Below are 27,122 nucleotides of genomic sequence, written 5' to 3'. Positions count from 1 at the left end.
GCCTTGAGGGACACCAGTGGAGAGTCTATATGAGGTAGAGGTGGATCCTTTCCAAGTCACTTGGTAAGATAGCTTTCTTTGATGCATGCATCTTATATATGATACACCCCTTTTACCTTTTTCCCCACCCACACACAACCTTGTAATTAAGTTTAAAAATGTAAAATAAAAAGAAAGCCAGGCAACGATATTTAGTCAGCATTTATTAAACAAAACACAAACAATACCAGACAGTGCTAGTATTGCAGACAAAATGTCCATAGCTGCATAACTTTAAAAAGGATGCGAAACAAAAATTAAGGCATTGATATATGAACAACATTCAGAAGACAGCAAAGGCTAAAACCCAAACTGTAGACTGATGTGTGAAGAATCAAATAAAGATTAAAAAGAGAAGCGAACAACTAAACATAATCCTATTATTACATGTAATTACTGAAGACAGGATATGTTACGCGATGCACATGAATGGAGTCTTTTTTCATGAATTCACAATCAGTCCTTAACTTAAATAAAAGCCTTTGGTTTTCTCTCTGGATGAAATTCACATGAGACATGAAATGCCCAGAGCTCAAAAGGATAAAAGAAACAATGATTTTCATTAGGAACATTGCAGTCTCCACACGGCTCATTATTAACGTAACCTGACTTGTGTGTTCACAGGCGTAGACAAATTCACAGGTTTCAAAATTTCACAAGAGCACTTCAGAATCAGTTCATGTCTTGTGGACGTTATGGACGGAGTGCAGAAACGGAACAGGTAGATAGTTAACAAATGACTCACATTTCACTGTTTCACATTGATTATGAGGTGAGGCGGTGTATTACTGGCTCAAATTAGGTGCAGTAAGGCACTAAAAAGTGTAAAAATCCAGAGCAGGATTGGTTTAGGGAGCCGACTGTCTTCTGCTTTTTAACAAAATACCCGTTTCGATGCCTTCAGCATCAACATACGCAAGAAAAGGACGGATTCAGTGGTCATACTATTCATTGAACTTCTACAACAAAAAAAAAAATCTGTAAAAGTTTGTGCACTGACAAAACACTGTGCTACACAAGTCAGTCCTTAGTTTCAAAAACTATATATTTCACCTACAAACTTTCAAAATGCATACTAAGCAAACAAAGCAGTAAAATTGGCAAAGCAGAACAGATGTAATATGTGAAATAATATAAATAAAGATTTTAAACCAGCATTAGGGCTTTAAAATATATTTCCAAACTTAGTAGAGAAACATTTTTGTTTCATACGTCACAATTTCAGATAACACTCACAAAAAATGACGGACCTCATTTAACTCATGATTCCGCACACTCCCCCAACACCACCACAACACGTGGCTCTCTACAGCAGGCATGACCCTTCACTGCGGTGCCTTGTCTCAGGTTTAAAGTGGGGTGCTTTACTGGGCACTGTAATCTGGGGAGAACAGGCGCACTCTCGACCTGTTCTTTAACTCTGTAGACATGTGGTTGGTGAAGGGACTTGAGGACGGAGTGCCAAAAGCTAAAAAAAATAAAAGTTCCACACGTTAGTAGGTCTTCAGGATCAACACACAAATAAATATAATAATTTTTTTTAAGGCCAGAAATCTTTGTTGATGACATAGGACACAGAAGACAGTTTATAGTCATTCCAAACATGTAGTACATGATCAGAAACAATAAACACAGTACTGAGGTCCAAGCCATTAACATACACACACCTATACACAGGGTTACACATTTTCAAAAAAGCAGTAGCACATGACGTGGTTCACTACATAAATCAAGCATAGATGCTATAGACCTGTGCTAGTTTTAAACGTAGAAAGAACGTTTCTCGCGCAGTCTTTCGGGAACTATGTACTTCGTTATACATTAATGTGTCAATCAGATTTCAATTACTTTTTATGTTTACTTCATATTCCAAAACTTCACATTCCAAGAAAAAAAAAAAAGTTTTTATTGACCATTTATGATGGGCCATTATCATGAAGACATAAAACAGGTGTCCAATATATTTGCAAGTCTACTGATTGCCATTGCTCGGGCTCTGGCAGAATTTATGAGAATTTACCTGACTGAGGCGGAGTCTTCTGGATAAATGCTGGATATGATGTTGGGTCTCGAGGGGGGAAGAAGGCATGGCAGGCTGGAAGACAACAATCCGCTCTAATTCTTAATGCGGTTACGTTCCCACCAACATGAATGTGCTGATGAGCAGGGGCAGGGCACTTACTGATTATGAGGATCGCTGTGATCGCCAGGAGAGCAAACAGTGTGAAGAACATCACCTGGTAGGAGTCGATGAAGTGCTGCAGGATGTTTGCCCCTTCACCCCCCACAGCAGCACTCGCTGAGGTAACCAGAACATTAGTTCAAGGATGTGCACACTTGAACTATAGAATTGTATATCTAATGGGTCACATACTTTCTGAAATGAGTTATTGTGGTTTTGTTTACACTTTTTATGTACACTGTACATGCATACACGAACATCACTTTTATAATTCCATGAAGATATTCAGACAGATGGTTGTTTATGGATTACGTATGAAGTGGCTGTGTGATTTTGAACTCAAAAAACAGGTATGATTCTTTATAATGAGAACGTCCAGTGTTTCGAAAAAAGAACACGACCACACACCTTGCAAAGCAGCAGCCTGTTCTGCCACGTGAATGACTGTGACGGGGATGTGCAGAACCTGCTCGCTGGCAGGACTCCTCAGAGAAACGACAACAGACGCTGCAGACTGGGTGTTCACTGCTCTGATTGTGTACTTGGCAAAGCTGGGGTATTTATGAGATATCTCCTTCTCATGGACCATGACAGCAGGGGAGTTTGAGGTCACCTGTGGGGACCACAGTACGTGCATTACAGTCATGCGGAGTTTGAGATTCATGGACACATTGTGAATCGTTAAACAGATGAAAAAAGGAGAATCTCTACACCTATCTACACTTCATTTCACCTCCAGGTTCCCGACAGCAGCGGAGGCTCCGAACACTGTTACGTCGGTAGCGGGATGCTGGTTGCTCAGGATGATGTCATTAAGGTCCGTGTAAAGTCCTGGGTTGACTGGCAGCAGGGCGCTAATCTGCTCCCCAGAGAAATGGCTGCCCTCCACTGCGGCCTTCACCAGAAGGTTAGTCATGGACATGCTCAAGACCTTGATCTGCTGGTCTGTCATGGGCTGCAGCATCATCACACAGCTGTAGAACCCTGATGGTTCCAATGAAAAGAAATACATTTACAGTTTCAGCATTTATCAGACGCCCTTATCCAGGGCAACTTACAATCAGTAGTTACACGGACAGTCCCCCCTAGAGCAACTTAGGGTTAAGTGTCTTGCTCAGGGACACAATGGTAGTAAGTGGGATTTGAACCTGGTCTCCTGGTTCATAGGCAAGTGTGTTACCCTCTAGGCTACTACCACCTTAAGGGAAATACTTCCCTTATGGCCAAAATGGGGTTAGAACTCTGTACCCAGATGTTAAGATTCAAACCCTTTGCCTGAAGTGAAAATATTTCAAATTGCAATGGCAACATGTCATCTGTGTACATCTGCACTAAATAGTCTGGTAAGTGTCCCCATGTGACGTCCAACTTCGTCAATCAGAAATACAACTAATTAGTTCGTAATAACAGCAGGACACTTGCTCAACAGTAAAGATGCTTGAGAAAAGGTAACCAGATTGTACCCCTGCAAAGTGATGGGGGGAAAAGCCAGAACATCCCATCAAGTGCTGACAACGTTACCCGTGCTGGTGTCAAACGCAGTGGTGGTCTTGTAGATGTGGTGAGGTGGGAACTCGATGGCATCGCTGGTGAACTGCAGGTGGCAGCTGACCGTGGTCTCAGGACGAAGCTCATGAACGCTTTCCAGCTGGGCAGGAGAGCAGGTCCCTGTGGAATAGAGTGAGGAATGGGACAGGTGACGATGGAAATAATGCATGGCCAACATCCATCGAAATCAGCCCCGACTGACTGAACTACTGTGAAAACCAAAATCATTTGCATTTAAATGTATTTCCATTTTATTTACTGCCAGTCAGCAGGATGTTTTATTTAAAAAAAAAAAAAAAAAATCATCCTTCCCTGTCCGAGCACCTTTCCAACATTTGTCTCTGCAATCAGTTTAAACATGCATAATAGCAAGTTTTATTTTTCAGGAATCAACAATACACTGTGCTTCCACAGACCTGAAGTAGTAATAGCAGAACGCTTTTTGCAGTAACCTTGTTAAAGGGTACTGCTGAGCCATCATCACTCCCACACCTAGTCCTGCAATGACCTCATTCCTTGGCCTGAATGACGAAGAACCACTAGTGCCATCAGTTATTAAAAGAAACAGAGTCAAAAAAGACATCCACCACACTGTGAAGAACTTATTCATAATCTGCAGACAGAGGAACAGCATCAGAGCTCACTGCACCTATGAGGTTGGTGCCCTTTTCTTTGGTTGTAAGATGTACTCTGGACTGCCGCTCATTCTTCACTGATCCTGATGGAACCATCACTGATGTTTTGGTGGCTCCATCAACCACAACCTGATTGGAAAAAAACAGATGCATTTCAGGCAAGTGGCCTTAGCAGTGGAAACACACACTGCATCTGCAAGAGAGTGGACAGAGTCCCAAAGGGGAACGGCATTACTGGAATTGGACCACAAGGCTTGCCATGATACTGTAATTTCAAACTAAGGATGGTACTCTAATACCATTTTCAGTACTACAGGGGGAGGGAAAAAATCGTAATAAATAAATTGATAAATCGAAATCAAACAAACTAATAAATAAATTAAATGCATTTTAGAGCCACAAATGCCGAAGATATGCACATTATGATAAGCAATTTCAGTCAGGCCTGAAACGTTAAGGATCATTTACAGTGCAAGCTCAACCCAAATAAAATGATACAAATTGAGCCTGAACCACAACGCACTCTTGCTTTTTGCATTTTTAAGCAAGCTTGGTGCTGCAGAATAATGTTTCTCTCATGAAAACATTGGGTCTTTCAGGTAGCCGGGAGAGAGGCTGCCCGCTGCAATGCCTATTTAAAAATCTTGTAGTCCACCAGTGAATTCCGTGAATTTCAGTATTGTTAATATCTGAGAAGGAATCAGATCAATGTGAAACTTGGTGAGCAGTGGGCAGCCATGACAGGTGCCCGGGGAGCAGTGTGTGGGAACTGTACTTTGCTCAGTGGTACCATGGCGGTTCGGGATTCAAACTGGCAACCACTGCCCATCATAGACTGCTATGATGATCTGGTAGGAAGCTTCTGTACTTTAGTTTATTTTCTTATCCATCTCAGTTACACACTAGCACAGCAAGACTCAATAATTCAATAAGGCCACTTAGCAACTAAATATGAAGTCCACAGCAGCTGGAGGCTTAGATCTGAATTGAGGCCAGAGAAGAGAAAAGCCCTGCATTCCGTAAAATCAATTTAGGGCTTCGCTGCATTCAGGTATTAACCGTGGCCTTTATCATCTTAAAGCTGAACTGATGCTATATCTACACACATTCTTTGTATGATATTATAAAGGAAAGGGATTAGCAGGTAAAAGTAGCCATGCCAATGGTTCATATACTTGTCCACTGGAATTATGATGTGCTAAAATCTAAATGAACTGGAAAGATGGAAAACAATCTTTCCAGTTCATTTAGATTTTAGCACATCAACTTAAAACAAAAAATGATATGAACAGTCAGTGCCTGATTGGAGTGTTCTGCCATTTAGCAGCACAAATTATGGATTTTACCAGACACCCTTATCCAGAGCACCTTTCAAAAAGTAGTTACAGTGACTGTCCCCCTGGAGACACTCAGGGTAAAGTGTCCTGCTCAGGGACACAATCCAGAATCAACATTTTACTGTGGTTTATTTGGATATTTTACAAAAAATAAATTTTGTAGCTGGCACGTATTTGCTTTTCAAACGTTCGTCTTTTGAATTCTTACTGGTTAAAGAGCAGATGTAAGACATTGGAACTGGAAAATAAAATTTCACAGAGTTTATGCACTGGAGAAATAATTGACTTTGAAGGTTACCTCTCTGAAGGTCCGCACTTGTCCTGCTACTTCATAGTACACAGTGACAGTGCCGATGTCCCTGGCCACAGCCACTCCTGTTTTAGGATGCATCTCCAGCACGCCAGTGGTGGAGGAACTCCAGATTCCCGAGAGGCCTGCACAGAACATAGAAATGATGTTATCGGCACCACCTTTACAGACACCCACACAAACTTCTATTATCTTCTTGAAAGACTGTCACTTTTGACAGACAGGCTATCAATAGCTTTTAAGATGACGAAAGGAAGAAAAGTGGACTCTTCAAGGTCCTGTAAAGGGCAGCTTATCCTGTTAGGAATTAGTGTGACTTTAAATACAAAACCAAAAGAAAACATGCAGACATAAACTCCCACCTTCCTGACTGACTATCTGTGAGGAGAAGCAGACGACGTCACCGACCACCAGGCTGTCTCCAGGGTTGATAGCGTGCTGCACAGGCAATGCCAGGAAGTCAGCAAGGCCTGCCTGCTCGGTGTCCCACACACCCAGCAGAGTCAATCCCACGTTCAGAGTCCGCACAGTCAGGCTGCTGTTACCGGGACCTTTCCCCACCTGGATAAGGTCATCCCTTCAAGGTGAGGAGAAAAAAAAAAATACTTCTGATTAATCATCTCCAACATTCAACCTCTGGGGGGAAAAAAAATCCATATCTACAAATCATGAGTAAAACCATAAAATAAAAATTGCGTCAGTGGGTGGCCTAGCGGTTAAGGAAGCGACCCCGTAATCAGAAGGTTGCAAATTCGAATCCCGGTCCGCCAAGTTTCCACAGAGCAAAAGCACAGTCCCACACACTGCTCCCCAGGCGCCCGTCATGGCTGCCCCACTGCTCACCAAGGGTGATGGTTAAATGCAGAGAAGTAATTTCCTTTGGGATTAATAACAAAAATAAATAAATGGATACATAAATAAACCTGAATAAACCTGTAAGTCGCTCTGGATAAGGGCGTCTGATAAATAATGTAATGTAAATGGACACTTGATTTTAGCAGCTAGTTTTGATTGAAGATAAAACTAGCTTGGCACATTTCAGAAAATGAAGTAAATTAATGCAACTGATTCAGAATTTGTCTGTTGTTAAATTGCCTTAAAACCAATTACATTACTTAACACACCAACATGGTGACCACAGAAAAGTCAGAAAAAAAATCCCTGCAAGGGTCCAGGGCGGTTTACGTAGTAATTCAAGGTCTTATTCCCAGAGGCCAGTCGGACTATGCTGGTAGGTGGATTCTGGCTCAGAACTGACATTACTGACTGCCGATTTTAGAGGTGGACAGGTAAAGTGATAAAGATCAATTTAATGTCTCTGATTTGGGCGGACATTAAATTGATCTTTATTACTTTACCTGATCAATCTAAGAACTAAGGAGAGAGGCTGGTGTTAATGTCAGTTAAAAAAACCCTTCTCACCTACCCCTTCTCCCATTAATTTCAAATGACCCAGGTGGACAGAGATTGATGTTGAAGATGTGTATCCGTTCCATTGTATGTCATCTGGCTTTAGTTAGGACAGTGATGATCCCAAACAAACTACATATTTTATTTATATCTTATCATTTGAAACTTGGCTGCTTATCGGAAGGGCTCTTCACTAATGGGTTTGACTACAGGATGACAATGGAGAGCTGCTGATACTCCGACCCACCCCTCCGAGACATTAGAGTTCACAAGAACATGTGGTTGCAATGACCTTAACATTATGCTGACTCTCTCTCACAAAGATCAGCTTTTAAACATATCTGTTCACTCTGACCTCCTGTTAATGCTGTGGAAATTGAAATCCCACAGACACATTGTCCACACTAGTAGGGGTACCAGGCCACTATTACACTAGTGTACCACCATAACCTCGTATTTCTGTACCAGTTGTACAATGCTGTTTCTGTTTGTTCTCATTTGAGGCACTGAATCAAGCGTCAGACCACCTCCAGAGTCCAATGATGAGACCACTAGAGAGATGCAGGTGTGCACATGGACTGCTGGCCCCACCATGAACCCAGGTCCCACACACCCAAAAACAGACTCATGATTCATGCAGCACCACGTGACGTGGTTCCACAACTTCATATGTTTATTTCGTATTCAAAAACGTTTCCAGACCTGGAAAATTAAATTCCATGACTTTTCCATGTACATATACTAGTACCTATTTGCAGCAGTCTTAATGTTGAGACATGAAAAAACAACCTCTGCATAATTTTACTAATAAACATTTAAGACACTGTATTAAAACTCTTTTTGTTTAACCCTGAACATAATGGCCCAAAGTCTAAGCTTACCTGAATTTTACTAGCATAGGATGAAAGGATCCATTCTATAAATGAGCTGCTTCAAACAAGGAAAGCTGACTTGCTCATCAACATGTTCATAGGCCAGGAACAATGTTATGTAGCTTCATATCATTGGAAGTTAGGATTTACTAATTTCTCATATTCACCTACAATACCTTCTGATCAGTAATGTAATATTAATACAAAGTCTTTGAAGTGCAGCTACCTGTTTGTAATGAAGGTCAGATGAGAGTTGTGGCTGTGGAGAACCTCCCCGGTGCTATCGTGGAAGTTGACTGTGAAGGTGAGGACCGTGCCCAGGGGGATGGAGGTCAGGCTCTCTTTATTGGAGGTGTGCAGTGTTGGGCTGGTGCTCAGTCGGAGGTAAGACACTGTCACCACCTGTCAAACCAGAAGCTCTCCAATTAAATTATGGATGCAGCTCCATAGCACTCGTGTGCCGTTTGATTGGAGCCAAATAAGCACATAAGCAAATGAAAATGTAGTTTATTAAGAAAAGAATCCTTGACCGTTTTCATTCTAACCACTGCTTAATTAGGATGAGGTGATTGGAAGGTTGAAAGCACAGAAGAAAACATTCTGATAGGAGGGGCTCTGGAAATAGAATTGGGAAACCCTGCCCTAGCTGAACCAACCAACACCGTGAGTCTTACCTTAACCGCAAGAATGATAGTTTGATTGACACCAAAGGGCTCCTGGGAGATAACCTGCAGGGACACTGTGCCGGTGAGTGAGCCTGAAGATAAATGACCTTTGTCATCCACCTGGATGAGTGCAGCTTTGCTTGGACAGTCCAGCACTTGATAAGAGAGGACACCAACACCATCTCTGCAGAGGAAACAAAACATGTCACAACCTAGGAAGTAAAATGGAAGGCAGATGCACTGAAGTTATTGTAGATCTTACACGCTCTACTTACGAGCTCTGTCCTTACCTGTTAGTCTGGAGCTTGAGGTTGGAGTTAGGAGACATCAGAATCTCCTCAGTCTGCACCTCTGGTCTGAGCAGTTGAAGCTTCTCATAGACCTGAAATGAAACACAATCAACCAGAACAGATCGAACAGTACTGAAGAACACAAAGACTGCTGGTAAACAAAGCTTTCCAGAAAATGGTAAAGTTCCATAAATTAAAACGTGACCCATTTACCTAATAATAATAATAGATACAAGATAATATCTGCACCTGAATTTGAAGTTCGTCTGACAGCTCCCTCACGTTCCCTTCAAAGTGTCCTGCATAAGGATCCACCGCCTTGACCACCACCTTCAGTCCAGTACGGCCCTTGGTCTTCCCAAATACATTCATTGCAAAGTTGTGTTCAGAAGGCAGTTGCACCGATGCCTGCAGGAGTCGTCAGGGGGTTGCAGGGTAATGTATTAAAATGACAGAACTGTGACAAAATTGTGAAGATCAACCCATCTAGAATTTAAGCAGTCATTCAAGGTGACAGATTAACACCTTTTATACCACCTTTTATGCAAAGATACTGACAAATCATTGCTGTGACCAGCTTGTGTGGATGATAAAGATAATTGAAGAATATGAATGCCAAGGAGGAACATCTAGTGAAGGTAAGCCCAGAAAGTGCTGAGTGTCCTCCTGCTCTTACAAAGATTCATGGCAGCAATCTGACTTACAGCCATTACTACAGCTGTACAGTGGTCATATGTTACACATGCTGCAGCTGTTCATATGGAAGAAAATATTATTAAAGTCCATACCACAATGATATATTGATTTTAAAAATAACTATAATAATAAAGGCAATATTTCAGCCACAACCTGAAATACTGAAAGAATTTAATAAAAAAATGTAGCAGTCTCAGAAGAAAATGTAACTTTAGATTAAATTAAACTGCAGATACTGTACCTCAGAGTGACGAGTGTGGACTTCCAGCATGTCCCTCTTGGTCACAGACCAGTGAAAAGTGAGGCCTGGTATTGCATTCCCAAATGAGAAAGGCGTCTGACCGCTAGTTAGTCCCATTACATATACTGGCATCTAGAAAAGCACAGAATAAATCAGAGCATCACAATTACAACATGAATCAAAAACACACACGCGCACACACCTAAATATATAAATTAATAAACAAAGAATCATTCCTTTTTTTGTGGAAGCACAAATAAAAAGTATCCTGGTCTAAATATACTAACAATGTAACAATTCAGTTGATTCCATCAGCAAAACAGGAGCAGGGTTTAAGACTAGAGCAAAAAAGCGATTACAGGAACATTATAATAGTATTCATATCTGTAGAAACATATTCCAGTTTTGATATACTTAGCATAGAAATTTGCTGTGCAATGTTTTACCAGGGTTCTGGTCTTCATTCTGGTAATGGGAGCCCGGATTCGGACCGCTTTCAACTGCACAACTTCAACATCGATTTGATCCTGTCAAGACATACGTGTTGGGATAAGTTGGAGGTTATGACAGAATGACAGAGCTGTTCTCATGTGACAGCATACAAAGTACCTGAGAAACAACCACAACTTTTCCAGTTTCAGCATCGACTGCTTGGACCACACCAGTCACAGTAACATTGCCCACAGCGACGCCCTTGACGTGACCCAGGCTGTTGACTGAGGCAATATCTTGATTGGCCATGGAAAAGATTATGTTGGACTGGGGCTGTGGGCCTCCTTCTGATGTTATCTGCAAATGAGGAGAGCAGAGAATTAAAGCACATCATTAAACACTGCTGAAATGTTTAAATAAAACACAAATTAGTGCAGCCTTAATCATTTTCCAAATTCATTAACAGCTATCAAACAGAGCCATTAACGTAAATGCACCACCAGGAGCTCCATTACCTGCATCATTGCTCCAATAATCAGAGTCATTTTCCTGGGAATCAGCCGGAAAGGTGGAAAAACCTAAAGGACCAAAATCAGAAATGCATTTAAGAATTAAAGTCAAGGCCTCCGCATTTCAATCATTTGTGTCTACTGGACTGTAGAATACGATGGAACCGATATTAACAGGGACGGAATTTCGTTCTTTCTTTCCGCAATGGAACTTACTTCAACTGGCTGTGGCACAGACGTCATTTTCCGACCACTGCCACCAAACACAGCCGCAGACACACTCGTCTGCCCAATAGTCAGGCCTTTCACCAGGAAAATGGCTGTGTCCTTTTCTGAGGACTCCGCTCTATTACACACAAAACAAAACAAATAAATGATCCTCAACAGAACACTTTATTAAAAAGCAATGACCATCAGATCACTTACAGCAGGGAAATAATTGAAGAAGCTGATGTCAGTTTCAAGTTCATAAAAGGGAAATATTTGGCCAAAAATGGTTTCTTATTGTCGTCCAAGACTCGAACATATGCTCTCACTGTTTTGCCAATTTCCACCTGTAACAAATGCACTTATATTAACAAGGCTGTCAATCACCAAGGAAAAAAATACTTATGGGAGCAATTTGCAATTAATTAATTTTTAAGATAAAAAATATTTATACAGACACATGCGTGGGAAAGATGCTCAAACAGGAATTGATGGGGGTGTTTAAATAAAACACCCTGCAAACTCATTATAAACAAACATAATGAACATAATAAAATGGGAAAAAATGTGTGCAAACTATGCTGACAACATAGTTTCTGACAACCCTAAAAAATAGTTAACACAATTTTACATTTGGACCATAAGAGTAGCGCCTGACATTTTTGAAATGCGGCAGTATAAATCAGCACACGGGACCTGGTTACTGACCTTGTCCACCACTCGGACATAAACCTCCAGTATGTCTGAGATGTGGACGGCTGCTGTGGCGGGGGCTGGGAAGGCCAGGCAGAGGTCATGGACAACCACTTGTAAAACTCCTGGGTGCTTTGGATGAACCTTGGATGGGAAAAAAAAATAAACAACACTGGCAAAGGCAATACAAAGGATTTTTTTACTATAAATTATTGTTATTATTATCATGAATCAACATTGGATACAGAAATGTAATTATATTTACTATAGAACATTATGTGTGAGTGTGTATATGTGTGTGTGTGTGTGTGTGTGTATACACACACACACACACACACACACACACAGTTTAACCACCTCAGCAGTTCCTTGAGACTCTTGGTATACCACATGTGCCAGCCCTCCAACGCTGGAATTAACATAGAAATACCCAGAACCCTCTCTGAGAGTGAGGTCAGCCTACCAGGGGAACAAACAGATAAACCATCAGTCCAAAAAAAGCAGCAGAGTTACTCACCCAATGGCAGCAAAACATGTAAGCTGTGATTAAAAACAGGGGACCCCAGTCTTACCCGCACATCAGGGTGATTATAAATGGTGACCGAGTCAGGATTGACTCTTACATCCTCCACCAACAGTAGGTCCAGGGTTGCAGAAACAGGTATCAGAGGAGTGAACTGCTCAAAAATAAAACAAGTTTACATTAATATGCATTTGACATTTTCAATTTTGCAGTGAATGTGTGTGCATGCCAATTGCCATATTGGCAACAATCATAATGCAGTTATAAGTACGTTATTGTGGTCAAACTGACGCATGAGGTAGCTTCCTGTCATTCTGAACAGGAAACAAAAACTGCTGCAAATGGAAGAGACGACTTTACCCCACGTGCCACTTGTGCAGCTTCCAGATGAGATGACTTGTAGCCTTCAGCAGTCACTGTGATGGCAGCCACACCCGATTCATGGTGAACTAGGACTGTTTGCCGGCCTGCAGTTGATAAAAAGGTAATGAACCAAATGAAAAGCTTGTTGCAACACTACTAATGAAGGGAATGAGATGTTATTTGGTAAAATAGTTTCATGAATCTAAAAAAATAAAAAACGACAATTTACTATGCAAGTACCATGCAGCTTGTTCTGCTTATTACTGTCCTCAAACAGATGGAGCTCCATTGGCATGGTAACTTCAATGCTGGCCAAAGACACTTTGGACGACTCCCAAACAATGCTGAGAGAGCTGAAATTGTCAAACTTCCTCCCCTGGTGATCAAATGCTGCCAGGTCCAGCACAGGATTGCGGTAATTAGACACTGGCACCTTTAAGAACAGAAATACAAATGTAAACATTCATATCGGTGGTTTTGAGATTTGCTGAATATGACTGCCTGAACATGTGAGCATTACACAAACAACATTTGTGAAATGCGAGTAAAATTCGACAAGTTTTAATTATGCACGAAAACAAATGCTTAAGCTAGGCCTGGATTGGTTACTGTTACTATGAGTTATATATTATTAAGTCTTTTTTTCAGTCCAGATGTTCTGAAACTGCCATTATCAGGGGTAAAATCATGATAGTCAATATGTGAAAATATATATACAATCAATTTTAATTTGAATAAAATGTAAATAAATAAATAAAATAAAATACATTTACACAGCTGTATGCACTAAATACGCTCATTTCCAATTTAATGCCTGATACAGGTCCCCACAGAGGGGCACCCTCTACAGAAGTAAATAAGTCACTGGATATCAGGTCTTGGACCATGATTAGCTATAAAAAGTGCCCGGGGAGCAGAGTGGGGACGGTGCTTTACTCAGTGGTACCTTGGCGGATCGGGATTCGAACCTTCTGATTACGAGTCCGCTCCCTAAACCACTAGGCCACCACTGCCCCAGTTAAGATTACGATCCCATATTTTAGATGATTAAGCGCAGTAAAAGCATCAACCTATACTGACCACTTGTTTGTTCTGCTGCAGCAGTGGGCAGGACAGGTCCAGCTGGGGGTTGGTGTAAATGGGGACTAAAGTGAGGCGGGAAGGAGGGGCGCAGATGAACTTGACCACTGCCGGTTCCACCACAGGGAAGGGATTGGTCAAAGAGGGCTGGTTTCCCACAGTCACCGCCAGCACCTGAAAAGACAAGAGAAGTCAGCGTCAGGTCGGAAATCAGGAGAAAACCGAGAGGCGATTTCATAAGGCCTCCTCCTCTCTGACCTGTTCTCCCAGAGCCTTGCAGGTGGCCCGCACCCAGTGCTTCAGGTTGCTGCGTGAGGCGGGACCACACAGGCTCAGGCTGACGGCGGACACGTCCTCAACAGTCAGGTTTCGGAAGAACTTTGAAGGCTCCAGAACCCAGGGTCTGGGACCTCCTTCAAACAACATGTCCTTGGAGGAGCCCAGAGTGACTATAGCTACAGATGTCGGGTCCACGGCCTGTAAAACAAAAAGTTTTCAATTCTTTGCACACATTATTCAGGTAAAATTACATGGGGGTCTAAGCAAATCACCAAATTAATTTGAGTGGTACATTTCAGACGAATGCAGTAATTCATGCAAAATGAACTCATTTTGATTTAAACAGAAATGTTATGTAATAGATGGTGTCCTAACTAATAAAAGACTGGACTAATGACTAATGTCAAGGGGAATAGGGACGACAAGTACACATCCTAAGCCTGAGGTTTTTACAGTAGATCCAGGAACCTTGATGCATGTAGACGGAGGCTTGAGATGAGGAGAGCTGTGTGAATAAATTTGGGAAGAATGTGCTCCAAGCAGGCACACAAGGTTCACCTTCCATTACCCAGCCTCTGTTCTCAGGGGTGGGGGGATATTGTGCTCAGGGACAGGAATACCAGTCAACACCTACTCTGTGGTGGTTATGGGGACTAGGATTTGAAGAATCCATTGCAAGAAACATATTTAGTATTTGTTATAGGAGGCTCACTGAACCTCACTGAACAATGGCTTTCATAAGGCTACAGAGCTGTTTAGTCCCAATCCCTTGAGTTACCTTCACATTGCACGTGTGGAAATGCTCACACTCACAGTTGGACACTGCTGTGAGTTCAGCTGTTGATTTTTTTACGATATTTCACGAAATTTTTGTGATTGCGGAAGAAATGTGGTCGGAAAAAAACTTGAATAATTGTGTTTGGCAAAGATTGTGTTTGGCCCTTATTGTTAAAAACAGGTAAGGAAAATTGAAAGATTAATAGGAGAGTTCATCCAATTAGTAGTTCCTGGATTAGTATTTTTTTTTCTTCATTGATGTAGGGCAATAATTTGACCCTTCTGAAACTGATAAACCTCTTTTCCACGACAACAGAAAGTGTATTTCGACATGGATGTTTAAGAGATGAGATGCTGCTCACTGCATCAGTTCGGGTTTAATAACGTTGCCTGTTGAAACATCATCCATACAGTAATTATCCACTGGGAGGATCTTTCCTGTTTCATTTGTTAAATCCAGTGGTGACATCCAATGTAATCCAAAACTATCTAATTTACAACTTGAGTCATGCTCCATTCGGGAAAACACAGCTGGAATTCTAATAGTCACTTCAGAGAGAAAGGAACTAAATTTAGAATTGGAGTTCACAATAATGGGGACCAGGAAGAAACGAGTAATTTGGAATAACTCACACGGAGGAGAGGATATGCAGCGATGGTTATCTTGGCGCTCAGATGGACGTTGCCGTGGGAATAACTGACCAACACGGAGGTGTAACCGGGTGTCAGGGCCTGTGCACGAACACCACTGCAGTGTGTCGGACCAGGTGCCAGTCTCCCTAAAACACACACACACACACACACACACACACACAGCTAATTAATATTAGCTAGTTGATGTGTTTTACTCTGCAAAGCAGGATTAAATAAGTCATCAGCGATGACAATGTTATTCTATTAGATATAGAACCAAGTAAATGTTGGAGAGCAATGACAAATACACATAAAAGTTATTCAGTGAAGGATGGAAAAGTTCACCTTCAAGGAGCTGAAAGATGCCCTGGTTCTCCACCTCCACCTGGAAGTGGAAATGGGAGCAGTCGCTGAGCATGACTCGTTCTCCGCCTTCCACATTTAGAAGGCCAAAGATCCTCAACGGAAGGTCCAGAACCACCCCAACCCGGGCCTCAACTGGACAATGACTGAAGTCCATCCCCACCGGTTCAATCACATACACCTACAGGCAGAAGCAAAAGTCCTGTAAGAAAGAGGTCAAACCAAAAGAAAGCCATTTGTTTGGACACTGCCCAGACTCACCTTCATCTCTCCATAATGGAGACGGTTCCTCACATCGTGAGCATAAATCACACTGACACCAACGTCGCTCATGGTAGTCATCATGCCTTTCACAGTCACAGTAGCCACTGCAGGGTTGGAGGACGTCCAGGTGAAATTCCCACTTCCTCCAGTTGCCTGGTGTCGAATAAGTGATCATAAGTTAATTAATAATTAACCTAACAAAACAGAACACTGAAAATGCTCTGGGATCCAACAGCAGTCAAGTTACCTTTATGGTGTAATGGTAAGCTCCTTCTTTAGGTTGCCATGGAAATGTAAGAATGCTCGGAGTCAGGACAATGGGATTGAAGATCTCAACATCTTGCTCATTACGCACTGGGTTGGGTAGCAGGTGAATATTTCCCCCCTGGGTAAAATAACGAATATATACATGTCCACAGCATGAAACATAGTTGGTCACTTTCCCAATATTTGGCCATTTTAATAAAATGAAGATTTAAAAAAAAAAAAAAAAAAAGAAGAAAAAAAAAAAAAAAAAAAGAGGCATGCTCACCTGATCGACCACAGATTCTAGTGTGCCATCAATGACAGTCTGGCCGCTTTTTAAAGCCTTCACAATGTGGTAAGACCCATTCAGAGATGACTGGAGAACCTTGAAATACTGCTGAGGGAAGACTGCGTCTATCCGAATATTCTGCACAAATGCAATATGAGATTTTTAAAATCAATAACGAATGAGTACAGAACCTACAGCAATACATAAAATATGCTGAAGATAACTGCCAGGATAAAGACTACAAAAATGTATGCTAAATTCATACATCTACTTAAACTACATATTTCATTGCTTTTAATGAGAGTGGCAAATACACTGCCTGTCACAGAATAACATTTCGCTGCATTGCCTTTAACCTCGATTTCGGCACACATTTGCAGTAGCATTGTTTCAATGAACTTTGGAAGGAACATTTATTTTTTATCCAGACCACTGTGCCCTAAATCCCTCTTTCACAATTTAATCACCATGAATCCTGGCATTGTCCCTTTGAAATATGCCAGTGCAATCAGGGACGAAATCCAATATAGACGGATATCTACTGTCTTGTAGGGTAGGAAGTAGACATCACTTCATGCGCCTCTCTTCTTACACTGATGCACCATCAATCTGGACTCAAACCACATGACCTTCTTACAGTATTGCAGAGTCTGGTCACTGTTGAACACAGCCATGAGTTCCTCTTTTATGATTTAATCAACAATCCAAAGATTTTTTTTCTGACCCTATTCCTTCTCTATCTTTCCAGTTTTGAATGCGTTTGGAAGTTTTTAACCCAATGTTAGTAGTTTCAGTCAAATTCAATAATTTGACTCTTCTGAAACAATTGAACATCTTTTTTTGTGGTCATCGGACATGGATATTTATGAAGTGAGAAGGTACTCACTAAATTAGTGAGATAAAAAATGTAAACTCACATCTGACAAATGCACTTTGTTACTTGACTTGTCAAAAACTGCAATAAAAATTTCATATATTCTGCTGGTCTCAAGAACCCATTGGTTGCCTGGTTGAATGGTAAATCCTGAAAAATAAAGTAAATCAAGAATGATTTAATAAGCACTGTTCAAGGGCCCAGCTTCATAATACATGCCTAAACACTGAACTAGGGCAATATATGATATATTGATAATTTATCGTTTATGTAGGTATCATTTGGGATATTCTGTGCATGGTGATACCCTTGCTTTATTGAATAATTAATTAAAAGTCTGAAGCTATATATAATAATCATTATTTCCTGTGCTCACTTCAGGGTTTACAGAAATAAACAGACAAGACTAGAAAGAAACAAAATGATTAATAAAATTTGTGTATGTCATGTACTGTGTTGGTTTAAATAATCCAGAAAGAGGTAGTAGTGTGTGTGTGTGTGTGTGTGTGTGAGAGAGAGAGCGAGAGAGAGCGAGAGCGAGAGAGAGAGAACTGAGTCCCATTACCCCCCCCCCCCCCCAAATATCATTAAAAGATAAGATAGTGTCGTTAGATTCCCTTTTTCAAGATACAGATCAGTTCTTTCTTGTTTTATCCATTTATGTCTTTGATTTTACACTAACAAACAGGGCCCATGCTGACCATGTAGCCGTGTGCCTAAACCACCAGTCATATTTCACTGTTTTCTCATCATGAAAATCAAACCATAAACATTACTTCTTTGTAAAACTAAATATAGTTTTTTATTTTTCTAAAATGTATAAAAATGTATAAGTTTTATCATTTTTGCCCAAGTGTGAATGTGAATGTTGCAATCACCCACAATAGGAAACAGAATATAAAAACAAACCCAAATATCCAGGCTCCACAACATAAAGGGTACTGTTTGGCAGACGAGAAGCGCCCTGCATTCCAAGACCTGATCGAGAGCCATTAAGGTACAGAAACTGAGAAATAAATATTTATAACATTCAGTTCCCAAATATTCAGCATGAATTTGCAAGACCAGTTGGTAAGTAAAAGTGCATTAACACCAATACAATTCAGATTATTTTGTAGGATGCTCTCTGCTGAATCCTGTAAGCCATTAAATGCACTGCAGCAGGGAGATTTCGTCCTCTCAACACACTCGCTGAAATCACACTGCATACTTGCTGCGATAGATCTGGAGATATCTGTTGGCCGTATTAAACCAAACTATCATGCCAAAATAATCAGATTCAACTGGTATGGTGTCACTGAACTTAGTTTTCGCCAGGGGAATCATGTCATGTTTTGCCTCGCTTATTGTGAATGAGGCAATAAAATAAGTGGTTAGAGAGTCTAGTCACAATCACCCCAGCAAAAAGCAGTATTCTTTACCCCTGAAACAATGTGATCATGCCTGCTGAAACCACAGCTCTAGATGACATTTAGTTAGAAAGCAATATTCCTAATACTAACAACTTTTCATTTAAAGTTTTTACAGTACTCTATACATATTCTACAATCATGCTCAAGACAGCAGGAACAAGTCCTACCAGTATACCCACAATATGTTCCCTATATCCAATATTCCCTGCAGAATTTGACCACGCAATTCAAAACTTAGTCATAAGAGTTCATTTATAATTTATAAATTCTTAATCTAGTTTTGCCTATTTTTCTCCAGGCAACAGTTAATGTAAGTGTGTGTGTGTGTGTGTGTGTGTGTGTGTGTATATATATATATATATATAAAAAAGAAAAAAAAAGATCAGGATAAGTTGGAAGTGTAAAAAATCTGCCAGCAGGCTGCCAAGACCTTTTAACTATTTAGTGATCATGACTGACAAAGCATCGGATGGACCAACTCAAAGAACAAAGAGGTCCATGATGTTTCCACCCCACATAAGAAACAGTTCAAAGAAATCCCTGAAAGTCCATATCATCTTAATTCTCACGTTATGATAAGTGTACGTAGTAAAAGGATACTTTTGTGATCGAGCACAATGTTGGCGTGTCCATGCTGGACAGCGTTTACTGTAGACGTGCTCTGGTCTAATTTAGCCACAGAAAGATTGGGGTTACCACCAGGAGCAACCACACTGTTCTGAAGATGGAGTTCATACTGGTCACAAGGCATGGCTAACTCTGAAACACAGAAGACGACAAACAGGTCATTGATTTTTATCTTTGAATCAGCGTGTCAATAAACAGTGAAGTGGTGAAAACCGTGGCATAAAACCTGTGATTTTTCCTTGTCTAATCTTCTGAACTTTGTACTGGATTGATGAGCCAACTAGGAGGTAGACATCATATGCAGGGCTCAGAAGAATGTTCTCAAGAATCAACAATCGGACTTCTGCAGGTCCAACATCCTACAGAAAATAAACACTGTTTAAAATTGAGGGGGCGTAACTGATTTACGTAGGTAGTACGTATCAAAGTATAATCCATATGAAGGAAGGTTTTCAAAGAAGAACACTGGCAAACACACACACACACACACACACTGCCTGTGCTGCATTGTCTTCTACCCATAGTGCGTGGCTTCCTAGGAAATGTAAAAGTGATTAATCGGATGATCACATACCCTATGTAAAAATTTTAACTGGTGTATGTCCTGTTAGTCTCAATTTCATCTTGCATATTGTTGAAAATGTTGTAAATGCTATTTTCACCCTTCAGATACTAGTAAATAAGTACTCTAGTGCAGAGTGGGCCTGAATCAAACTACACAATCAATTTCACTGTGTGTGTGTGTGTGTGTGTGTGTGTGTGTGTGTGTGTGTGTGTGTGTGTGTGTGTGTGAAGGCAGGCTTTACCTTGTACAAGGATTCCTGTATTCTGGCCTTCAGTCTGGCGTGTCCGGTCTTCATACCAGAAACTAGGATAATATCCCCTTGTTTTCCTAGTCTCTCCATTTCAGAAATGTAACTTGGAGGAGTGTATGTTGATTCAGAGAACCGTAGCACCCTGAAATAGAGGAAATGTGGCATTTTAGCTGGCTTTTCAGCACAATAATCAGAACAGATATACCATGTAGGACCAAAGGTCACGAAAATAATAAGAAAGCAAATAGTTAATTACAAAAAAATTAATACATCTGTGCAGAGATGTGGTGTTGAAGGTGGACACGGTGAACTGTGGGTGGTCACATACTCCATGAATCATTCTGTCCTGGCATACTCATCATGAAATGTTGAGTATATTCAGGTAGTCAGCAGATTTCATTTTATTGCCTCACAATGCTGCTTAGCTCAGACCTATAGACTTGAAGAAACCCCAGATTACACTTTCTCCAAAATTTAGTACAGTGTGCATAATGGGAGTGACCACGTGACCTTATATCATATATATATATATCATAGTCACACACACACACACACACACACGCACAATTCCTTAAATAAATTAACCTCGCTAATGAGAGGCCTTGTAATAGCTACACAATCCTCTAATAGTGGGTGGGCAAATACTTTCACTTGCACTATTAAATAAGTGTTAAAAAAATTAAGTTATTCAAGATTAAAGGGGCAGAAACGTTAAGGTGCCACAGAAGACACCTTGATCAAATCACTGTCCCCACACACTGCTCCCCAGGTGCCTTTCATGGCTGCCTACTGGTCCCCAAGGTGATGGGCTAAAAGCAGAGGACACATTTCATTGGGTCACAGTGTGCGGTCCTGCAGTGTTTTACAATGACAAATTGCACTTTCACTTTAAATATAATTACAAACACAATAATCACTGTGAAAATTAATCAAGGGTTTTTGCGTTAGTATATTTAAAATAAATCATATTACAATTGTATGTATAATTTATGCAGTCTATTCATTTTCAAAGTAAGTGGAAATCTCACTAGAAATACATATTTGGTGAACACATGAATGCCCTACCGTAGTGAGTTGTAGGCATCTGAGAAACTGGGAGTGTCAGCATCTTTCATAATGGTCCAATCAAACACCAGACCTGCAAGGGTACTGAAGGTGTTTCCTAGAGAGAAAAAAATATTCATGAAGATGCTCATGTTGTTTGTATGTAAAAGTTGTTAAGCTGGTAAATTGTATCACACACACTGCCCACTGCTCTCCAAGGGTGATGGGTTAGAAGCAGAGAACATGTGCTGTGACGCAGTGTTTCACAATGACAATTACTTCACTTTCTCTTTTCACTTTCACTTAACAGTGATCATTTGAAATATTAGGTTTCAAGTTTTAATTTAGTCCAAGCAACATGCATAATTCAGCAGTGCATAGTCACAAAACCGGCAGTTAATGTGAATTATCAGTTGACGCACATGCCACTTTCAGATTTCATGCATGTATGTCTCAGTACTGAAATATTTTAAAATGGAATGCAGTTAACACTGCTTGGAGAGGCCTAAATGGTAAAAGCATTGTAGACAAGTGCTATTCTAGGTTTTGATGAGTCTGGAGAATATTTTGATTGTCCTATGTCATTATTTAACAAAAACACCAAAACGTAAAAGCAAGATTCAAATGGTGGGTGCAACCACCTTCAGCAGCAATAAATTGAAGTATCTGTTTTTTGTATGAGTATCAATCTCTCATATTGTCAAAGAATTTTTAAAGAAAGTGAAGTGATTGTCATTGTGAAACACTGCAGCACAGCACACGGTGACACAACGAAATGTGACCTCTGCTTTTAACCATCACCTTTAGCGAGCAGTGGGCAGCCATGACAGGCACCCGGGGAGCAGTGTGTGGGGACGGTGCTTTGCTCAGTGGCACCTCGGAGGATCGGGATTCGAACCAGCAACCTTCTGATTAGGGGGCCGCTTCCTTAACCGCTAACTGAGGCCTTTACATTTACAGCATTTATCAGACGCCCTTATCCAGAGCGACTTACAATCAGTAGTTACAGGGACAGTCCCCCCCTGGAGCAACTTAACCCTAAGTGTCTTACTCAGGGACACAATGGAAGTGGGATTTGAACCTGGGTCTTCTGGTAGCCTAGTGGGTAACCAGAAGACCCAGGTTGAACCAGAAGACCTAGGTTCAAATCCTACTTACTTCCACTGTGCCCCTGAGCAAGACAAGTGTGTTACCCACTAGGCTACTACCACCCAAAGGCCTGTAGAATCTGAGAGTAGCCCTTGGAATTTTCACTCTTGGCAAAAACCGTAAATGGTCTTGAATGTTTATCACCTGTGGTATGTCCTGGTGCTTCCTGAATGTAAGCTCCCATTTGTGTTTGTGTTGTATGCATGTCTTTTAGAGGAATGTGTGGTTGCCTCGTGGGCTTAGCTTGCTTTGACCCTTCGCCTGTGTGTTTACATTTATATTTTTTGGCATTTGGCAGAAGCACTTATTCATAGTGACTTACAACGTGCTTTCATGTTACCATCAATGAAGTAGTCAGATCTGGTTCAGGGATTCAGGGATTTGAACTGGCAACCTTCCGATGACACTTCCTTACCCGCAAGGCCACCACTGCCCCGGGGGTAACTGTATCAAATGCTGCAGAGAGGTCGAGGAGAACGAAAGAACAGAGTTTTGCTGATCTGGCCTCATGTAGCATCTCAGAAAACGCCAGAAGGGCCGTCTCTGAGGAATGACCTGCTCTGAAGCCAGACTGGTTGAGATCTAGGAGGTTGTTCTGAGACAGTGCTCAAGGACTGGGAGAAGAGACACTGGTGTGTAGTTGTTGATGTCTGCAGGATCAACGGTGGATTTCTTGGAAGAGTCCTGGCTGTTTTAATGACAGATGGTACATGACCAGATCTAACTGAACCATGTAGGATGTGAGAAATGAAGGGGATAAGGTCAGGAGAGATTGCTTGGAGTATAGTGGAGGGGATAAGATCGGGTGGACAGGTGGTTGATCCAAATGACTTCATTGGATGTGAGCGTTGCCGCTTCGTACCTCCCTGTCCTTCGGCTGTTGTGTTGTTAGTAGCTGTTCTTCGGTTTACGCTTCGGTTTATTGTAGAAGATAATATCCCTGTTCGTACATTTAGCTTAGCCCTTGTGTGGGTCTCAGCACGTTCCTCTCCACCTCTAAACAATAACATGACAAGTTCTTGCTGCACTCTTACTGCAGAGGGATTGACTTCAAATTGCTTGGAAATTGCACAGACCGATGCCCCAGGCCGATGGGCAGCAGCAGCAACAGCTTCTCTAAAGTCATTGCTGATGTCTTTTGCATGTTTGTACATAATCCGCATACATATTTGATCCTTTGACAGTGTGCATTTATATAAGAGAGTAGTTATAGTGTCCTTGTGTGACAACGGTCCATATGAGAAAGCATGTGGAACTTTTTTGTCTTCAAGATGCTGAATGCGTTCAAATTTAAAAGGTCCCCTACCATGAAAATTTCCCTTTGTAAGATTATTTACGACTAATGAGTTCTGCTAGCCTGTCTATGGTCCTGCAGCGGCTAGAAATGGTGATAGGTATAAAGGGTGCTTTGGTAATTCTGCTTTGCTGTTCAGAGAGCGGCAGCTCAGACGGTCTCATCTGGAATTTGGCCCCTTATGACGTCATAAGGAGAAAGCTTCTCGTGCTTTTCCCATGAGAAACGGGAGGTCATTCTCATTTGCATTTAAAGCTACAGACACCAAAACAGTGCATCCTGGGGAAATCTCATTATGGGACTGGATCAAAGTGGCTGTAATTCTGCACCAAGGCTGAATGGTGCAAGAATTAAGACCAATAAGACAGATATAAAAGCTAAAAATAACTATGTCAGGGGCCCTTTAAGGTGTATGCACCATTTTTCCTGGGTCACATCAGTCACACTAACCTTCTGAATCCAACGCGTGGATCTTCAGTTCCAGTGGTGAATCTTCCAAGTGCAGTTCCCGTGTGGTAGATACAATCTGGATTTCACTAATGATGTCCACAATCGCATCACATCGGAGAACCTGGCCGGTCACTGAAAGCAGGTGGTGAGAAAATGAAATGCAGTTCCTTCACTGGACCACATTTTGTAGGTGGAAACGTTTTGTAATAATTCAAAAATATCAACTTCAATGACAAAACATTCAGTTGCTGCCTAAAAGACTTATTTATGAAACGCATACAGCCATGGACTAATATCTGAATGCACCTAAACTGTTCTAATGAGCCCACTGTACTAATTTATTAATTCGGTTTTCACTATTTTACCATTCACCTGTTTCATCTGTTCATGTAGAATGGCAAAATGCTAAGATGGCAGATCCTTATTGCCATGACACCATCTGTATTAGTCAATCAATTGCATTTTTAACCCCTGCTTTCTTAAATTCACCCACTAATAAAGAAATGATCAGTCTATAAGGATTGTGCAGGATTGTGTAGTCAATTACTGTTTTGTTGAATGAAAATACTTTGGAACTATTTTGAAATGCATTTGGATTTTCTGTCTATCACTATTTAAATGAACCTACCACTGAAATTATAGACCGAATTTGTGGACAAAGTGACACCAGGCGATTTTTTTCCTGGTTGTAATTCATTCATGCAAACTGCTAGACAATTGACCTTTAGTATACTTACAGATGTCCTCTGCTAAAATAATACTGGTGAGTCTGGATGGCTGTGTAGAGCGGGCCTGCAGAACCGCCCTTTGGGAACAGTGCCGTTCATCCACATCTACAGCTTCAATACTAGCAACCTCAGGTCTATTAGACGACCTGTGAGAATTTAGAAAAAGTTGAATACGTTAAGGATATGGCCACTTTGTATTAGATTAAATGTTATGGCAGCACCAGGTAATTAGCCTTAATTAGTATTACATTTAACAATGCAACACATCTCAATACATGTATGTCAGTGACTTATTTTGGTCTTCTCCACTATATTTGAAGAACCATGTGTGCTTCTGGGATCCCTGTGCTGTAATAACCATATTTGATATTGCAGTAATGCACATTGATTTGACACACAAAATAAAAAATTAACAGTACAACATCACTGCTGACCTGTAAAAAAACAAAACAAAAAAAAAAACCGAACACATCCATGCATTGCACTTTGGATTTTTTACAGTCACACTTCACAAAAAAAAAAATATACACTGTATAAATACACTGGCCAGGTCAACATGACACATAAATACATGAGTTCATTAACATGATGTACACAGATTAATCGTCAAACTGTTGTAAAAGTTGCATCATAAGTTCAGATATATCTATTAAATATATAGTACAGTTTGGACACAACTTCTCATTCAATGTTTGTTCTTTATTTTCTTGACCATTTTCATTGGTAGATTCATCAAAACTATGAATGAACACATTTTTCACTTATTTCACCTTTACATAAGTCCACGTGTTCATTCATAGGTTTGATGCCTTCAGTGAGAATCTACCAATGTATAAATGGTCATGAAAATAAAGAAAACATGTTGAATGAGGTGCGATCAAACTTTTGGCCTGTACTGTATCTATTTGCAAATGACGAACAGTGCGTGCAGAAGCATGGCTACTATAATGAGCAATTACAGGCAGATGACGTCACAGTCGCTAATCCACCATTCAAAGGTCCGGTTCGGTCACACTCACCATCGGTAACAGCCATCGGTCGCCTCCAGCGTGAAGTTGATCCTGGTGCTCCTGGCCAGAGGCAGCAGAACTTTGGGGATGTTCAGTTTGGAGGTGGCACTCGTGTCGCGGACATGACAGAGAAGCGACAGGTACACGAGCACGAGCCGGGGCTGAAACGGAAGCCCCGCCATGTCCCAAACCAGCCAAATTATCAGCGCGAATCCCCAATCTGCACCGCGTCACTGACGCCCCGAGTGAGCTCCAAGCGCAATTAAAATGCATTCACAGAAATCACAAACTTTCATCTCACTCGTCCTGCGAGCGGAGCGACAGCGTGACTGTCACTGTAACCCCTGTTCCGCGGTGGCGCTGCGCGGACACATTTCAGCCCTCCATTAACGCGCGTTACCGCTAAACTCCAGCTAACGAGAGCTCCAGGGGGGAAATGAAATGTTCACCTTTCAGGCGCGCATGGAAATACCCGCCATTGCACGATATTGAAGTAGCAAATTGCATGCTGGGAGCCGCATGACGTCACGCGCAGAGGCGCGTAGCGGAGGCGGAGTTAAAGAGGCAGCGACGCTCCATGTGAGGGACCTTAGTAAAATAATTAAGGCATGTTATATTGATTACTGATCGGCAGATAATATATTTTTTTATTTGGATTTAATGCCAAATTACGTCTGATCATCTTAAATATAATCTTTTGAAATAATGCAAAGGAAATCGGACGATCAAATTAATCACGTGGAACTTTTCGTGTGCAACTAACTACTGATACAAGCATTCAAAAGTTATATAACTAAGGGATTGTCTATTTACAGTAACTACAAGTAAATACAAGT

General features: G+C 41.1%; 1 protein-coding gene across 2 annotated transcripts; it reads right to left on the bottom strand.

Moving 5' to 3' along the window:
• Positions 1-186: 186 nt before the first annotated feature.
• Positions 187-26,774, bottom strand: nup210 (nucleoporin 210). Of its 2 annotated transcripts, XM_028994106.1 has the most exons (40): positions 26,296-26,774; positions 25,286-25,422; positions 24,549-24,680; positions 21,677-21,773; positions 20,603-20,753; positions 20,023-20,155; positions 19,770-19,928; positions 18,667-18,735; positions 17,801-17,907; positions 16,881-17,021; positions 16,596-16,733; positions 16,346-16,501; positions 16,067-16,265; positions 15,722-15,867; positions 14,291-14,509; positions 14,033-14,206; positions 13,193-13,385; positions 12,950-13,056; positions 12,639-12,743; positions 12,424-12,525; positions 12,082-12,210; positions 11,593-11,720; positions 11,383-11,512; positions 11,173-11,235; positions 10,835-11,014; positions 10,672-10,752; positions 10,226-10,357; positions 9,538-9,696; positions 9,289-9,380; positions 9,008-9,182; positions 8,560-8,735; positions 6,414-6,628; positions 6,040-6,176; positions 4,419-4,533; positions 3,743-3,889; positions 2,955-3,205; positions 2,630-2,834; positions 2,222-2,338; positions 2,060-2,134; positions 187-1,507 (listed from the first exon to the last, which is right to left on the bottom strand). In XM_028994106.1, exons 1-40 carry the CDS (start codon positions 26,466-26,468, stop codon positions 1,404-1,406), a joined length of 5,649 nt encoding a protein of 1,882 aa, XP_028849939.1. In that variant the 5' UTR covers positions 26,469-26,774; the 3' UTR covers positions 187-1,403. The 2 variants fall into 2 exon arrangements, with proteins under 2 accessions (XP_028849939.1, XP_028849940.1); XM_028994107.1 differs by lacking the exons at positions 24,549-24,680; positions 25,286-25,422; positions 26,296-26,774 and adding an exon at positions 23,127-23,161.
• Between the last annotated feature and the right edge of the window lie 348 nt (positions 26,775-27,122).

The sequence above is a fragment of the Denticeps clupeoides genome, chromosome 10 (genome assembly GCF_900700375.1).
Source record: "Denticeps clupeoides chromosome 10, fDenClu1.1, whole genome shotgun sequence".
In the NCBI taxonomy this organism is placed as follows: Eukaryota; Metazoa; Chordata; class Actinopteri; order Clupeiformes; family Denticipitidae; genus Denticeps; species Denticeps clupeoides.
This window is presented reverse-complemented; position numbering and strand designations above follow the sequence as displayed.